This window comes from Bos taurus, chromosome 4 (genome assembly GCF_002263795.3).
Source record: "Bos taurus isolate L1 Dominette 01449 registration number 42190680 breed Hereford chromosome 4, ARS-UCD2.0, whole genome shotgun sequence".
Classification (NCBI taxonomy): Eukaryota; Metazoa; Chordata; class Mammalia; order Artiodactyla; family Bovidae; genus Bos; species Bos taurus.
The window spans coordinates 36,472,244-36,491,046 of NC_037331.1; the positions used below are offsets into that span (position 1 = coordinate 36,472,244).

The window sequence follows — 18,803 nt, forward strand, 5'->3', positions numbered from 1 at the left end:
AGAGTTAAATTTCACTGCTCAATCCTTTAAGAACATGTAAGGAGGTAATTGAGATTGGTGGTAAATTACATTCTTTTGTAGAAAGTGTAATTATCAGAAGTTAGTTAAAAACACCTCTATTCTGTTTTAATTTTCATGCATGGAGCAGTTGTTTTGACAGATGGATGGACTTTATTTTTGTAACCGTCCGGGAAAAGTCTGCTTAACACAGTCTAATCAGTGCTACATATTTGTAATGTTTGTTTTTGAATCACTGTGCATTTGGCTTCTATATCTTTTTCTGAGGGTAGACATTTTCTTTCTAATTTATTTTTCCAGGCTAATATCTCTGTGTGTAATTCCTCTTTACATTTGACCTTAAGACACTAGAAATTCTTAAAAAAATAAGTGTAAATGGTTTGTCACTAAGGATGATGAATCATTGCTCCTCAGGTGTGGCCTTGGGCTTTACTGGTTTATGACTGCCTTTACTTTTACCATGAGGCTAAGTTAACAATTTATAATACTCTTGTTCTGGAGTACATTTCAGTGAAATAAGAGGTCAGTATGGTTGCCTGACTCTCGGGAAGCCAGCTTGTTGCTAACTTGTCTGTGTATCAGCTTAAATTCCAAAAAGATCCAGGTTTGAAAAATGAATTCATTTTGAACTGATTACATTCTCTTTATTACGTTGTAAATCCACCAGTGCTGAGCAAAGCAGCACAGTAGTTGAATGCCAAAAAGTACATTACATTCTGAGTTTTAAGAATCGTCATGGTTCAAGAAAAGGTCAGAAACACTCTTCTTCTGTCTCCCTAGAGCAGAAATGTGTGAAGTGTGTTTCCTTTTTCTGCCACGCTTCCTTCTTTTTTAGAGGAATGTCCAGGCTGCTTCCAAATAAAATGAATATCCTGTTTTGGAACACTCAAAAGCCTTGGCAACAACAAGCAGGAGAATGAAGACAAATGAATGACAGGATTGATACTCTTTTGTGTTGGTTTTCTGTTTAAAGAAAAATCCTTACTTCACTATGTCTCTTTCAAGTTTTGGTTTCTTCTCTGTCCAGTTCTTTTAATTCACTGTTTCCTTGTATATTGTTATTGACGAGTTTTCTTGCAACTAATTTAAACCAATTTTGAAAGTATTTCATTCAATTTCTTTGTTTCCGTTCAAGTGTCTTAACACACTATATAAATCCAAGAAATTTCTCTCCATTCTATTTGCATTAACCTTCACATCAAAATAATATTGAGTTAGCCCCCAGGCATGGTACAATACAGCCTTCTGCCAACTGGGAGAGTTCACTGGGTAAATCATTCAGGCCTTAGGCCAATAGGGTGGGTCTAGCTGCTTTGTAGTACAGATAAAATCCATTATCAGCATCCTCAGTAGAACCCTTTGCCAGGTTTCACAGCTTCAGTCCTGTGATTTTTTTCTAGCAGCTCTGTAGAAGAATAGTTGTCATATTATAGTGGTGCTTCTTTGACAGTTAATAGAGAACAACAACCATAACAACAACAACAAAATTGGAGGAGGAAATGCTCCAAAAGAATGCTCCAGCATTCTTGCCTGGAGAATCCCATGGACAGAGGAACTGAACTTTCAAGCTCAGTCCATAGGATTGCACAGAGTCAGACAGGACTGAAGCAACTTATCACAGTACAACACAGCACACAGAGAACAAAAAAAAAATTAGGATATTCAGGGTAGCTCAGTTACATAGTTCTCAAGAACCTTGAGAATTTTTCAGTCAATAATTATTGCTAATCAGTTACCTAACTGATTAATAGATAAGAGCCCACAGATTCTGTGACCTTAGAATTTATAACGATTGCAAAAGTGACATAGCCTTCACTTGTATGCACAGGTATCTATACTTATAAAATTTTCCTTCCTTTCTTTATCATGGAGATCTAGGGTCTCCTCTCAAACTTCTATAATGCCCTTATGTGTCACTGCTGGGATTAAAGACTTTGATTTGTATTTAAAATTGCATGTGTATCTTTATAGGCCTGGTGGGCAAAGTAAAACCCTGTTCTTTTCTAGAATGAGTAAGACATCCATCTGGGTCTGCCACTGCTATTTATTAGAATATCCGTTTGCTTACCAATATGTGTGTACACAGCCAGTTTCTTAATTTCAACATATGGTGCTGGAAATGGTTGTTTATAATCTTGAATGCTATAATATTGAGTCCACAATCAGGGTTGGCTGTCTTTATGTAAAATCAGAGTATGTGGCCACCTACATGTTTCATAAAACATTTTCCTGAAAATAATTCATTTTCAAATGACTGCATTTTCTTAAGAGTACAAGTAAATCCTTTGGGTAAGACTCATGAATGTCTTATTTGTAAATGAGTTTATCAGATGTTTCCCTGTCCACAGCCTCTTTCCTCTGGCCAAGAATTCATGCCCTATCCTCTTTCTCAAAGAGGAGAAACTGTTATAGAATGGGGAGTTTGTGGCTAAGAGCCTTGAAAGTTGGGTTATGTCTAAGCTTATTTAAGCTTTTGTCTAAGATGTGTCATGTTCAAAGTGGTACATGGATAAGATGCATATACTCTTTAAGCTAGGAAAATTTTCTTTATAGAAACTTGCAAAATTAGTTTCAAAGTTAGTTGATTTCAGTGCTTAATTTTCTTTTTATAATGCCTTTCCAGACAAGGAAAGACTCAGGATGTAAGTAACAAAACAGTGAGACAAATCAGATGTGTATTTTAGCTACTTTCTGAAACTGCTCAGCATTTGATAAGAAGGAGTGATGAGTCCTAACAGTCAAGTTTCATATTTTCCCTTATAGAGGTATAACTTACTTTTGGGATGATATGTTTATAGGACATCCTCGGATTTCATCCTGGATAAATCAGTGATGATGGAAAGCAAGTATTTGAATTTAAATAACAATTATTCTGCTCAGGTTTAGTCTGCTCTTTATTTTATGGAGGCATTAAAGTTAAAACCAAAATCATCAGTTACAAACACAGAATATAAATGTCACTTGGGAATGTACTTAAATTATTCTAACATCTCAGTTATAAATTCCAACTAACTACATAAGTCCAAACACATTCTGAGCTTTCACTTGAAGAGTCACATGTTATAGAGAATGATCTAAGGGAGTGTTACGAAGTTACAGGTGTCAGGACCAACCCAATTCTCTGTTACATTTGCCAAGGGCTTGCACTATAGTCTGCATTTGACCTTTATTGGCACTTTTAGTTATATATTTGGTTTTTATTTCCACATTTATGGGCAAAAACACAAAACTATGTGTATAAAAAAGTCTATGGTCAATAACATAAAGTTTCAGTGCAGTTATTAATATTCAGTTGGATATTTAAAAACAGATAATGTATGTCCTATGACAAATTCATATTTTCTACTTATATGTATTTAATTTTAAGATTTTTATATGGTTAATAGACCATAGTTTTTATTTGAAGTTTTTTTTTTTTTTTAACCCCATGGACTGTAGTCCATGGAATTCTCCAGGCCAGGATACTGGAGTAGGTAGCCATTCCCTTCTCCAGGGGAACTTCCCAACCCAGGGATCAAATCCACACTACACATGGATCCTAAGGGTACCAGAGCATCCTTTTTTTTTTTTTTAATTAATTAATTTATTTATTTTTTGGAAGCTAATTACTTTATAATATTATATTGGTTTTGCCATACATTGACATGAATCTGCCACGGGTGTACATGTATTCCCCATCCTGAACCCCCCTCCCACCTCCCTCCCCATTCCATCCCTCTGGATCATCCCAGTGCACCAGCCCCGAGCACCCTGTATCATGTATCAAACCTGGACTGACTATCCATTTCACATATGATAATGTACATGTTTAAATGCCATTCTCCCAAACCATCCCACCCTTGCCCTCTCCCACAGAGTCCAAAAGACTCTTCTATACATCTGTGTCTCTTTTGCTGTCTTGCATACAGGGTTATCATTGCCATCTTTCTAAATTGCATATATATGCATTAGTATACTGTATTGGTGTTTTTCTTTCTGGCTTACTTCACTCTGCATAATAGGCTCCAGTTTCATCCACCTCATTAGAACTGATTCAAATGTATTCTTTTTAATGGCTGAGTAATACTCCATTGTGTATATGCACCACAGCTTTCTTATCCATTCATCTGCTGATGGATGTCTAGGTTGCTTCCATGTCCTGGCTATTATAAACAGTGCTGCGATGAACATTGGGGTACATGTGTCTCTTTCAATTCTGGTTTCCTCTGTGTGTATGCCCAGCAGTGGGATTGCTGGGTCGTATGGCAGTTCTATTTCCAGTTTTTTAAGGAATCTCCACACTGTTCTCCATAGTGGCTGTACTAGTTTGCATTCCCACCAACAGTGTAAGAGGGTTCCCTTTTCTCCACACCCTCTCCAGCATTTATTGCTTGTAGACTTCTGGATTGCAGCCATTCTGACTGGCGTGAAATGGTACCTCATTGTGGTTTTGATTTGCATTTCTCTAATAATGAGTGATGTTAACCATCTTTTCATATGTTTGTTAGCCATCTGTATGTCTTCTTTGGAGAAATGTCTGTTTAGTTCTTTGGCCCATTTTTTGATTGGGTTGTTCATTTTCCTGGAATTGAGCTGTAGGAGTTGCTTGTATATTTTTGAGATTAATTCTTTGTCAGTTGCTTTGTTTGCTATTGTTTTCTCCCATTCTGAAGGCTCTCTTTTCACCTTGCTTATAGTTTCCTTTGTTATGCAGAAGCTTTTAATTTTAATTAGGTCTCATTTGTTTATTTTTGCTTTTATTTCCAATGTTCTGGGAGGTGGGTCATAGAGGATCTTGCTGTGATTTATGTCGGAGAGTGTTTTACCTATGTCTTCCTCTAGGAGTTTTATAGTTTCTGGTCTTACGTTTAGATCTTTAATCAATTTTGAGTTTATTTTTGTGTATGATATTAGAAAGTGTTCTAGTTTAATTTTTTTACAAGTGGTTGACCAGTTTTCCCAGCACCACTTGTTAAAGAGATTGTCCTTTCTCCATTGTATATTCTTGCCTTATTTGTTGAAGATAAGGTGACCATAGGTGTGTGGATTTATCTCTGGGCCTTCTATTTCATTCCATTGATCTATATTTCTGTCTTTGTGCCAGTACCATACTGTCTTGATGACTGTGGCTTTGTAGTAGAGCCTGAAGTCAGGCAGGTTGATTCCTCCAGTTCCATTCTTCTTTCTCAAGATTTCTTTGGCTATTCCAGGTTTTTTGTATTTCCATACAAATTGTGAAATTATTTGATCTAGTTCTGTAAAAAATATCCTTGGTAGCTTGATAGGGATTGCACTGAATCTATAGATTGCTTTGGGTAGTATACTCATTTTCACTATATTGATTCTTCTGATCCATGAACACAGTATATTTCTCCGTCTATTTGTCCTCTTTGATTTCTTTCACCAGTGTTGTATAGTTTTCTATATATAGGTCTTTTGTTTCTTTCAGTTCAGTTCAGTCACTCAGTTGTGTCCGACTCCTTGCGACCCCATAAATTGCAGCGTGCCAGGCCTCCCTGTGCCTCACCAACCCCCAGAGTTCACTCAAACTCATGTCCATCGAGTTGGTGATGCCGTCCAGCCATCTCATCCTCTGTCGTCCCCTTCTCCTCCTGCCCCAATCCCTCCCAGCATTAGAGTCTTTTCCAATGAGTCAACTCTTCACATGAGGTGGCCAAAAGATTGGAGTTTCAGCTTTAGCAACAGTCCTTCCAAAGAACACGCAGGACTGATCTCTTTTAGAATGGACTGGTTGGATCTCCTTGTAGTCCAAGGGACTCTCAAGAGTCTTCTCCAACAACACCACAGTTCAAAAGCATCAGTTCTTTGGCGCTCAGCTTTCTCCATAGTCCAACTTTAACATCCGTACATGACCACTGGAAAAACCATAGCCTTAACTAGACGGACCTTTTTTGGCAAAGTAATGTCTCTGCTTTTCAATATGCGATCTAGGTTGGTCATAACTTTCCTTCCAAGGAATAAGCATCTTTTAATTTCATGGCTGCAGTCACCATCTGCAGTGACTTTGGAGCCCAAAAAGATAAAGTATGACACTGTTTCCCCATCTATTTCCCATGAAGTGATGGGACCAGATGCCATGATCTTATTTTTCTGAATGTTGAGCTTTAAGCCAACTTTTTCACTCTCCTATCTCACTTTCATCAAAGGCTTTTTAGTTCCTCTTCACTTTCTGCCATAAGAGTGGTGTCATCTGAATTTCTGAGGTTATTGACATTTCTCCCAGCAATCTTGATTCCAGCTTGTGCTTCTTCCAGCCCAGCGTTTCTCATGATGTACTCCGCATATAAGTTAAATAAACAGGGTGACAATATATAGCCTTGACGTACTCCTTTTCCTATTTGGAACCAGTCTGTTGTTCCATGTCCAGTTCTAACTGTTGCTTCCTGACCTGCGTACAGATTTCTCAAGAGGCAGGTCAGGTAGTCTGGTATTCCCATCTCTTTCAGAATTTTCCACAGTTTATTGTGATCCACACAGTCAAAGGCTTTGGCATAGTCAATAAAGCAGAAATAGATGTTTTTCTGGAACTCTCTTGCTTTTTCCGTGATCCAGCGGATGTTGGCAATTTGACCTCTGCTTCCACTGCCTTTCTAAAACCAGCTTGAATATCTGGAAGTTCACGATTCACATAGTGCTGAAGTGTGGCTTGGAGAATTTTGAGCATTACTTTACTAGCATGTGAGATGAGTGCAATTGTGCAGTAGTTTGAGCATTCTTTGGCATTGCCTTTCTTTGGGATTGGAATGATAACTGACTTTTTCCAGTGCTGTGGCCACTGCTGAGTTTTCCAAATATGCTGGCATATTGAGTGCAGCACTTTCACAGCATAATCGTTGTTTCTTTAGGTAGATATATTCCTCAGTATTTTATTCTTTTCATTGCAATGGTAAATGGAATTGTTTCCTTAATTTCTCTTTCTGTTTTGTCATTGTTAGTGTATAGGAATGTAAGGGACTTCTGTGAGTTGATTTTATATCCTGCAACTTTACTATATTCATTAATTAACTCTAGTAATTTTCTGGTGGAGTCTTTAGGGTTTTCTATGTAGAGGACCATGTCATCTGCAAACAGTGAGAGTTTTACTTCTTCTTTTCCAATCTGAATTCCTTTTATTTCTTTTAATTCTCTGATTGTTGTGGCCAAAACTTCCAAAACTGTATTAAATAGTAGTGGTGAGAATTTTATGTTATGAAACCATAAAATGTCAGTGCAATTATTAATATTCAGTTGGGTATTTAAAAATAATGTATGTCCCATGACAAATTCATATTTTCTACTTATATGTATTTAATTTTAAGATTTTATATGGTTAATAGACCATAGCATTTATTTGAAGATTTTTAAAAATAAATTTATTTATTTTCAGTTGGAGGATAATTGCTTTACAATATTGTGCTATTTCTGCCATATATCAACACGAATCAGCCATAGGTATACTTATGTCCCCTACCTCTTGAGTTTACCTCCCACCTCCCACCCCATCCCACCCCTCTAGGTTGTCACAGAGCACCAAGTTTGAATTTCTCTTTTCACTGTTTTCTTTTTATAGTATTGATAGCAACTCATTTATTTAAAAATATTTTGCGAAAAGTATATCTTTTCAACTCAGGGTTAATTTGGCAATAAAATTATCCAGTTTATACTTCATCTGATTTTTTTTTCCCCTGAATCTTCCCCTTAACAGGAACAGAAGGCTAAGATTCCTATTTGTTTGTAGAAACACATTTTCTTTCATAGGGTCTACAGATAGAATATATGGAAAAATATAAATAGCTCTATCATACTTATTAGGTGACATTTGGATAATGAAATGGAAGGAATGTCTAAACTTCTATACGTAATAAGATATGACTATAATCCCCTCTTATAAAGTAGCTGTTCTTTACCTGGAGGATCCATGACTCATTGGTAAGGGTATCCATGTATTGGTTTAAGATGTACATGTACTCATGAAGATATTTATTAAATATAGCCACTCTAATAAAGACCCTCAGTTTACAGACTTTCTAAACTCTAATATCTTCTCTGTCTCATCTTATACACAAACCATCTTTGAAGTTTCAGTGACTTTTTTCAAGAGGAGGTGGTTTTATCTTCTTAAGTCTGTAAAGCTCACTAGTAAGCATCAGTGTGTGTGTATGTGTGTGTGTGTGTGTATGTTAGTCACTCAGTCATGTTCGACTCTTTGTCTATGGAATTCTCCAGGCAAGAATACTGGAGTGGGTTGCCATTCCCTTCTCCAGGGGATCTTCCCAACCCAGTGATCAAACCTGGGTCTCCTGCATCGCAGTTGGATTCTATACCATCTGAGCCACCAGGGCAGCCCAGTAATAAGTAGCACTGCTAAAGTTCAAAGTTAGTTGCCAATCATTATGAGTTACTGATGATGTTTCAAATTTATGTTTAGTAGAAGGTTTTATTACTTTTTATTTTTTATTTACTTTTCCAAATTTAAAGCTGACTTTTGCAAATAAATTTTCATCATTATTATGATTTAACTAATTGACTAAAAAATTTTCTGTTTCCTTCATTTCCAGAAAAGTCACCTATTATAATTGGTCATCTATAACTTTATTCCACTTTTTAATAAATAAATTATAGTTTTAATAAAAACATTAAAGGGAATATTATTTTTTACCCCCCAAAATAAGAACTTCTTTGTTTCATGTAACAATGAGAGCAAACCCCATCTGTGTCTCATGTAGTAATGTGAACAAACAATAGAATAATAAGCTATAAAAACTAAGGTGAAAGGACACAAAAGAAATCTGCTCAAACATGCCTAGCACACTAAAGGATACCTCAGCCATGCTCACTGCTAGAACTCACTGGTTTTCCTTTTGTTTTACAGAAAGAATGTGCTAATTTCATCAAGGTGCTTAAGGCTTATAATCAGACTCATTTGTATGCCTGTGGAACGGGGGCTTTTCATCCAGTTTGCACCTACATTGAAATTGGACATCATCCTGAGGTAAAGCTCGCTTTTTAAAAATGGTGTTTGTCCATGACCCCTTCCTTTTCAAATACTTTATTACTACTTTCCTCACTTCATTGAAGAAATTAGTTTGCTGTTAGATAGCTCCTACTTGGGATTCAGATGTTATTATTAATTTTAATCTGTGAATGCAAAAAGAATTGAGACCATCACTCAACAATAACTGAAACAGGGAGAAGGAAGGAAGAAAGCATTTGCTTTTCCTCTCTATTACAGAGTCCAATCCATTTTGCATGTGCAGCAGATGTCAGCAGGCTGAATGTGTACTGTTTTCTCCTTCATTTGTATATTGCCAGCTTTCCCCACCATTTCCCTCCTCAGCCAGAAGTGTCTGCCACCACAGTTGTTTTCTTCTGCCCAGGGATTAAGAAAGGATGCCATACATGTGCTCAATGCTCTGATCATATGTTTGACCTAAATTGCTCACAGTTGTGTTCTTGCTTAGCTAGGCTTTATATTTATATTTTGGACTATAATTTTGTCAGGATAAAAAAGATAAAAAATGTTTTGTCTCTTGCTCCTAAAAGATGTTTTAGTGAGAAAATTAAGTTGGGTAAATTTAAGCAAAACTTGAAATTAGGGATGTATTTAAAGGAAAAGTTTCTAGTTTGAAAGCAATTCCATGGGTTGGATTTATCAATAGCATTTAATTATAAGCCCTTTATAATTTTTGGCACAAAATCCTATGAAAAACAAAAGTGTTCATGTGGTGAAAAAATCTTGTGACAGGATTTTCTTCCAATTGGAACCCAGAATTACTCATCAGATAAAAGGTTTGTTCCCAGAATGTTTCTGGAATCCTAAATGTTAAATATAATTTACATGTTAGCCACTTCTTTATAACTTTAAATCTTTTCTCTATATTTTCTTATGGAATCCAAAAGTGATACAGATATGATCTTACAACCCAAACACTGAATAATCGAAACATTTTTGTGTTGTACCTTCTTTGTATAAGAAGACACCTTTGAGGCTATGTGGTTTCTAGACTAAACATGATTATTATGACTTTCCTGATGATCCTGGGAAGATTAAAACCCTTTCCCAGGTTCTCACGAGTTTAGACATTTGCCCTCATAAACCTCTTCCAGTGCATCCTCCTCCTTTTTTCTTTACCAGCTCGCATTCTGTACCTGATGACATACCCAGGAGTTTTAAGTAAATTAAATTAAGGAAAGGCAGTTCTACTTAAGTTACTTGTTTTTTATTGATGAAATTAGGAATAATTTCTTGCATACAGTCCTGCAGATTTTGCATAATTAACTTTTTAGCAACTTCTGGATAAATCTTTCCTTCTTCACCTGCTTCTAGGCTATTTTCAATAGTCAGGCACCCTAAAACTTGGGTCCCACTTTTATGTTTATTGGAGATATCTCTGGAGAACATTCTGCATATTGTCTTGGACTTTTCACATCTGTCTGGCATCATACTATATGGGACAGTGGGACCCGGAGAGCTGAGCTCCAAACACAGGGTTAGTGGAAAATAGGTGGGCTTTAGGGTCATTTCTGGCTTCTAATCATGTTCTACAACTTACTGTCTGTGGAGTCCAGGAAAATTGCTTAACCTCTCAGATTCTGTCTCATAATATGTAAAAACAAAGCAAACCTCTATGACCCTCGTGTCCTTATATTTAAGTGAGAAATCAACTTACTATCTCCAACTGTCTCCCAATTCTCTAACCACGGCATGGCCCACTGACATTTTTTTGCTATAGAAACTCAAGGAGTTGTAATCCCTTCGTTATTAAACTCATGTCCTCTAGCCTTTCACTGGAGAGCTTTTGTCCAACCTTAGTTCAGTACTTGATACTTAATCTGCAGTAAGCTACTAATTTCCTTTGTGTCTTTGTTTCTAGTCTAGAAAGTGGTGATAAGAATGGTCTCTACCTCATGCAGTTATAAGAGTTTGACATTGCTTAATGGGTAGTAGGTTCTTAAAAAAAATGCAGATTGTAATTTTTTAAATATGAATGTGTATCGCAGGATGAAAGCCATTGCAGCTTTTATGGTAATAACTGTCACTTTGCTATTAAATGTACCTCATTCATCAGAGTTTATAAGTTACTGCACTGGGCTCTCATTCTTGCCAGGTCATTTTGTACTTAGCTTAATTCCTCTACTTTTAATTTTGAAGCTTAGATGATCTTCATGGCCATTTAAATTAAAATATCACATATGGTTTCTGTATTTTTACAATTTTCCCCAAATATAAATTTTTCTTTTTCTTTCTGAAGTTGTTCTTTAGCAGATTTCCCTCTTTCTCAACTCATCAACTACTCATTGCTGGTTTAAGAGTGGATGGGAGGATGCAGAGGTACAGGAGCCAGGCCATTTACCCAGCAAAATGGAGGAGGCCTTTTCCTCCACTGAAATAAATACATAAAGCTTCCCATCCAATCACCTTATGGTAGGATATGGATGAAAAAGTGTTTTATTGAAATTCTAAAACTCAGAACCTTTGAGAAAAGTCCTCCCTCAGAAGCTCAGTGGTCTTGAATTGCATGCCAACTGTGTTATGAGGAGATGCTGTTCCAGACTATTTAGGGGTCAGAGGGAAGATGATTATGCAATTATCTGGGGGAATTGGGAGCAGTCTAGACAGTCAATCTAGGAAATTCTGGAAAAGATATTATCAAGATGGCTTGTCTAGACAACATAAAATTCAATTTTCAATCCTAAACTGCCTTAAAAGAGAATCTGCTTTAAATTGATCTCTATTGGTACTTAAAATACTACACTTGTATTTAAACAGTTATACTGTTTTTGAATTTGAGACAATGAGACAATATGTGTTTCATGAAGTTAGGAGAGTCATGATGGTAATGGAAGGATTGGCAGAATAAGAAATAAAATAGCAAGCAGGACTGAGGCCAGGCTTGTTGGATTAGAGTTCATAAGATCTCCTGAAGTTTGAATTTAGTAACTTTTATTTACAGGGATGGGCTTTCAGACAGAACTAAGACAAACCTTTTCCTATATTCTGGTTGACAAAGTAACATGTATATGCTGCTGTTTCCTGTCCTCATTACATAAAACAATGAAATAGTTTCTTTTTAAAGTACTGTCCAGACTTTACATATTATAAATAATTTTATGACACAAAAAAAGACATTTTGCTTTTATCATGACTTCATGGAGTTTTTAACATGCAGTTTTTTCTTTGCAGTGTCTTTAAAATAACTGTCTTGTATTGAGTCCCCAAGATTGTTAAAATCCATTGTTAGAAATTATAGATTTAACCCTTTCAAGATGGCTGGATGCCACAGAAATAAAGATATCACTTTTGAAACAAAGCAAAGCTACCTTCATCATTTAATACCTTCAGATCTAATATGAAGAAATTAAAAACTCCTTTTAAATAATAATAAGCAGTTTGCAAAGAAATCCTTGTTTAGTCTTCTGATTGTGAATAATCTTACTTTACTCTTCCTGCATTTTAATAGCAATATTTAAACTCCTGAATACTATATTCTGAAATCTCCTCTTGCTGTATAGTGAATGCCTTATGACCATACAGATATGTCATTGATTGCTGTATTAAGCAGATTTTGTGTTTCCTGTAGTGCAGTTGGGAATTGGTAGACCTATTAATTAACTCCAGTTCTGTAAGATATGTGTCAGTCAATTCTTGGTTATCCTCCAATAGTACTTGACCCTGAAGATAACTGCCTATGAAGTCACATGCTTCATACACATGTGTGTGTTTATTATAAAAATTCATGCAGAGTTCGCAGGAGGAATGATTCAGAGCTAGAGTACAGATGATTTTTTAGTTTAAGCTCTCAATATCATGCCATTCAAATGAAAAGTGTAAGCCATTCTTACGCAACAGAATATTCCCCAAAGACTTTTATTATATGGTATTTCCCTCTCAAATTTACATTTGTTAATAAAAAATGTATGAATTTAGGAGGGGTATAGCCGAAGATGTCTCTGGTTGTTTTCTCAAATTCCAAAACGGCCTCCTCTGTGTACTGGGAGGAAATCTAAAGAAAGATGAACCCAGATGAGAGCTGGAAAATATTAACTCTATAAATACTCTCATAATGCCATGATCTCAATTTATGATAGAACCAAAGGGACATTAAGAAATGCAGTAAAGCTTAATGGCTATCTCTAAGGTCATTTCTACGATGACAACTAATATATCAAGATATAAAATAAAATGTTTTGTCTGTTTTTTCTCTTCCACCAAGAATAAGAGTTTGCGTCTATGTAAAACTTTGAATCAAATGCTCTTTATAACAGTCTCCAGGGCCAAAATTCTACTTAAGTGGTAGCTGGAGCTCAGTTGACTAATTTATACATCTAATTAACTTTTTCTAATTGAGTTATCTCTTTCAAATTATTTTGTCATTGAGTCCAATAGAATAAAATTTTATTTCTTGTACTGTAGAAAGAGTACAAGAAGAGATGCCCAAGTTAAGAAATTTAGCTATCTTGGTAAAACAATGAGGCATTCTTTTAGGGTGGTTGTATCTTTCCATCTTTCTTAGATCATGCGTTGGAGTCTGACTTTTCCCACTTACGTTAGCAGAATAACATAAATTAGTAGGTTAGTAGACTAACAGAAGTCAGGATTCTTGGTGATTTCTTCTCAGCTTCATTATTTCCACCAGAGGCAGTGCATCCCTCATTTGCACTGTGAACCTGAGCCAAATGTGGTTGGAGTAAGACCATTATGGTTTCTAGGGTTTTTTTTTTTTTCCCCCTAATCTTTCAATACTTGAATTGTGTTGGACAGGAAACCATACAAATTACAATGCTGAATAAACAGTACCACCATTTATATTGCAAATTAAATTTTAAAATGCTCTGCTGTTTGTATTTGAGGAAAAAAAATCACAGTTCATAAATTCTGTGACTTTAGCAATTCACCAGTGTATTTTCTATGAGCTATTAACATTCTAAACTCTAGATATTATCAAGAAGTCTGTTTCTCAAAATTAAAAGAACTAGTGGCCAAGTGAGGTAGTAGGAAGACCTAAATTATTAGAAATAAGTTTAGGGGAAAAAAAAAATGGTAAAAGAGAGAAAGAGAACCGAAAATCCAAAGCAACATCCCCTTTTCTGTATTTAAAATGTTTCAAATGACCATTTTATATTTTGACTTGTTTGCTCTAAATATTTGATATGAAAACACCATAGTTAATGAGATAAATACACTTTTACTCTCTATACTTATTTGGTTTAATGGTGAAGTGTTTGGGTTTCTTTTCTTTCCCCCTACACCGTATTTTATCACCTGTTATTCCTAAAAACAATGACAGAAAAAAAATAGAAATGTTAACATTCAGTTCTTAACTTGCTGGGTATTTCATTCCATGTTTTGTCAGATCTAGTTCACATAGTACCAGAAAAATAATTTGGACAAAATTAAAAAGTTTTCTTAAGGCCATATTGGTGCATGATGTCATTATCAATTACTTATTAAAAGACTTTATTATCTGTAGTACTCAATTCCTAAATGCATCTTTATTCACAGTCAACCCAGACATGAGGACTAAAAGATAAGCAGTACTTTAACCAATGTATTTTTTCTTTTCCTCATGAACTACGAATGCTGGTTTGGAACAAAGACCTTTGATTTCCTGGAGCTAATTTGTCACTGTTAATGTGAACTCCAACTTAATTATCTTCCACTGTACCCTCTTGACTGGTTGCTTTGCACTCATTCCATATATAATGTATTTTGAGAGGAGATTTCTGTTCATAAAAACTCTTGTTATCAATATTATATTTTTCCCAAAACAAACAAACAAAAAATAGAGTGGTGCTAAGCCCCAGCACCTGCTCACCTGTTTAGGCTGTTTTCCTCTCCTTCCTCTTCAGGACCTTTTCTTTACCCTTGGACTCACATTCTGTTTTTCCTCATTTATCTCTTTGTCTTCTTGCCTAAAGTACTTCATTTGGAACCAAAGGTTAAGGTTGTGAAAATACAACTTGGATATATGTGTGAGAAGGAAGGTATTAGTTTCATATATTTGAAACTTTGGAAACACAGCAAAAAAAATTTAAACTGAATTTCCACAAATCAGAATACATTCACCTCCTCTTGGTGTGTGTTCCAAATAGACCTCAGCAAGTTATCTTGTAGATTTGTTTTAAATTATAATGGTTCACTTTGATGATAACCTGAGGAAAATTATATAAGTCCATTCTAAACTAGTTGGATAACTACCTCATAATCATGTAAAATCTTAAGATTTTAGTGCCCTTGTTCGCTTAAGGCTTATAAACATGTGAGTGCCAAGGATATACCTGTAATATCTTGGGCTAAAGAGAAGGAAACAAGAGTTGACTTGATAGGCAAACACTGTCTTCCTGCCAAGTGAGGGCCAAGGGGAGGTCAGAATGGGCCGTATGAAAGATCTTGCTGTGCTTCAGAGGAAAGTAAATTACCCCAGAGCACAAAGGAGAGTTCTGACTGTAACTCCTGGTCACTAGAATCACCTTCATAGTGTAAGAAGGTATTTACTTTTCAAGATTTACAAAGATATTGTTGTCACATTGTTTGCTAATGCTGATTTCAATTGTATTTGTTCTCTAGTCAGTACTTAATTTTAACCATGAAGAACCTATACTTAGCTTTAGAATCTTATAAATGTAGTTACTATTAGAAAATATACAATGTAAGGTAACCGGAAGCCCACTAAGGAGCTACCTTTTAAGCAGACAGTGTCCTGTGTTCCCTGTGTTCACATCTGAGGACACTCCCCTTGCTCTAGTGTGTTGACTTCTCTTCTAGGCTCCTTGTGGTTCTCAGTTGCTCCAGTCTTTCTACATGCGGTCTGTTTGGAAGTTGGAGGATCTGAGGAAATAGAAATAGCAAAGACTGATGCTGAGAATCAGTGTGAGGTAATATGAATAGCATTGAGGTGAAAAGGAAAGGTATAATGCGAAAACCAGAAGTTTTGGTATAAAAAGTTTTATTAAATAGATTTGAGAGAATCAGTTCAATTCAGTGGCTCAGTCATGTCCGACTCTTTGTGACCCCATGAACCACAGCACGCGAGGCCTCCCTGTCCATCACCAGCTCCCGGAATTCACCCAAACTCATGTCCATCGAGTCGGTGATGCCATCCAGCCATCTCATCCTCTGTCGTCCCCTTCTCCTCCTGCCCCAATCCCTCCCAGCATCAGAGTCTTTTCCAATAAGTCAGCTCTTCGCATGAGGTGGCCAAAGTATTGGAGTTTCAGCTTTAGCATCAGTCCTTCCAAAGAACACCCAGGACTGCTCTCCTTTAGAATGGACTGGTTGGATCTCCTTGCTGTCCAAGAAACTCTCAAGAGTCTTCTCCAACACCACATTTTAAAAGCATGAATTCTTCGGCGCTCAGCTTTCTTCACAATCCAACTTTCACATCCGTACATGACCAACAGAAAAACCATAGCCTTGACTAGATGGACCTTTGTTGGCAATACTAGAAGATAATAGAGGCTTAGCATTTATAATCTAGGGTTCTTCAGATTTGTAGCTACAATTCTGTTCTGCTGCTACAATCAATGCCTTTGTATTATTGGAAGCAATTTGTATTCCAAAGCAATTTATAGTCATTAAGATAAAATTGACATTAATAAAAACATAGGAAACATTTTTCCTAAGTAAGGTTCTAATAATAATGGTGAGGAATATAAAGATGAATGTCTGCCCCCAAAGATTGAACACATACATAGATATATAACTTCAACATTGGTGAAAACATGAGCAATGATAATGATAATCCCAACAACTAGTATTTACTAGCAATAATTATGCTCTGTAATGGCAGCATTGAGTATGTTACCTTAGTCTTCACAAAATCTGATGAAGTACGTACTCTTCACATCCTCATTTTATTGATGAGAAAATTAAGGTTTCCATGGGTGTTTTGTAAGGGGCCTGAAGCAATCATGCTATTCAGTGCTTTATGTCTGAGTCGAGAATCTGCTCCTTTAAAAGAAAGTACCGGTTGGTGCAGGGGGAGAGGAGGATTAAAATCATTAATTCTTATTTAAATTATTAAAGATTTTGTCATGTATTTATATTTTATATTTCAGAACTTCTTAATGTATGCCTAGTCTGAACAAAGTGATAACTGTAATTAAGGGATAGCTTAATGAAGTGAACAGAAGCCATCATGTTTAAGCTGGGCTTTGAAAACTGCATCAAATACTGATCGATGTGGAGGATCCTTTAGTAAGACTAGAAGGATAGAATAGAAGGACAGAGACATGAAAGGCGTTGGTAAGTGGCACATATCTCAGCGTGCATAGAGTACAGTGATTTTCAAAAGGAGCTGGAAAATTAGAATCAAATTGATTTTGGGAATCTAGTCAAGAGCTATACAAAGCCATAGAAGGTTACTACTAGTATTGCTATGGTTGGTTCTGAAACATATTTTTAGTATCAGTGTGTGCATGGTAGGGGAAGGACATATAGGAATATCCATTTTGAGACTATGGCAAAAGTTCAGAAATGTCACATAATGAGAACTTGGACTGATACTGAGGAAAAAGATACTGAGTAATGCTTAAAATTCTCACAACAAACAATAATAAAATAGCATCTAAATATCATAAATCATGATGAATATTGACATGATGATACTCTTTAAACACCCCAATGAAAAAATGGTTTCCCAATTCTTTTGTGACAATTAGATAAAACATGCTTTATAGCATATTGTGGCTTACTTCGCTGCTGAGTCTACAAATAAGCTGACTTTATGTTGTGCATAAAACATTAAGCTACCATATGCAAAGTTATGTGAATTTCTCACCCATGGTGTATAACAAAAACATGGTTTCTCCACACTTGTAAATCCAGAGAATGCTATTTTGTGTAATGCATCTGTGAAAGTAATTCAAACACACTTTGTTTTTAAAAAAAAATAACAAAAAGAAACAAGATGCACTGTACTTAGAAATAGCTATTTTTAAATGAAAACCATGCTTTAATTTTAATTTCCTTATTATATTTTAGCTTATACTGATTTTGTGAGATTTTTGTGAGACTAGTATATCCAATTTATCCCTTGTTTTTCTGCCCAGTTTTCCTCCTGCTATAACTACTCTCTGTGGTTTTTAAATTAATTTTATTACTGTTAATGGCTGTCATTGCTGGCATATTTGATGGTTTTATGAATATTATAGCATTTTATATTCATTACCCAGTGATTGAAATGCTATCTGCACTTTTCACTTTCGGAAACTAAGTCTCAGAAAAATTCAGCAGCCTCCCTATCATCATACAGCTAGTCAGTTTGTCGTCATGACTTTTCTAGTGACGTCAATATTATGTCTCATACTGTACTGATGTTGTACCATCCCCACTGGTAGGATGCTGTCCTATGTGTGTTTTTTTAATTATATATATTTTTGGTGTAGTAAGATGCTTAACATAAATCTACTCTCTTAACAACTTTATAAGTGCACGATTCACTATTGTTAACTATAGGCACCATGCTGTGCAGCTGCTGTCTAGGACTTACTCATCTTGTGTGACTGAAACTTTATACCCATTGAGCAGCAACTCCCCATTTTTCTACCTGCAGCCCCTGACAACCACTGCTCTATTCTCTCATTCTATTCTCTCAATCTATGAGTTTAACTGTTTTAGATATCTCACATAACTAAAATCATGCAGCATTTGCCCTTCTGCTCCTGGCTTATTTTACCTAGCATATCCTTTAGACACTGTTAATTCCCTCTCTATGTAATAAAGGTGTTGAGCAAAAATAAAACGTGCCTGTCGTACTTCCACTTAGACACACAAAAGAATGCTAATATGTTTTACACTCAGTCAT

The 18,803-nt window shown here is 35.8% G+C and overlaps 1 protein-coding gene across 4 annotated transcripts in view; it reads left to right on the forward strand.

Moving 5' to 3' along the window:
* Positions 1-18,803, forward strand: part of SEMA3A (semaphorin 3A) — a 554,797-nt gene that overhangs the window by 388,575 nt on the left and 147,419 nt on the right. For all 4 annotated transcript variants that reach the window (XM_010804145.4, XM_024990793.2, XM_010804147.4 and 1 more), the window contains one exon: positions 8,870-8,989. In XM_010804145.4, coding sequence (XP_010802447.1) covers positions 8,870-8,989 — 120 coding nt within the window. The remainder of the gene's footprint in view (positions 1-8,869; positions 8,990-18,803) is intronic.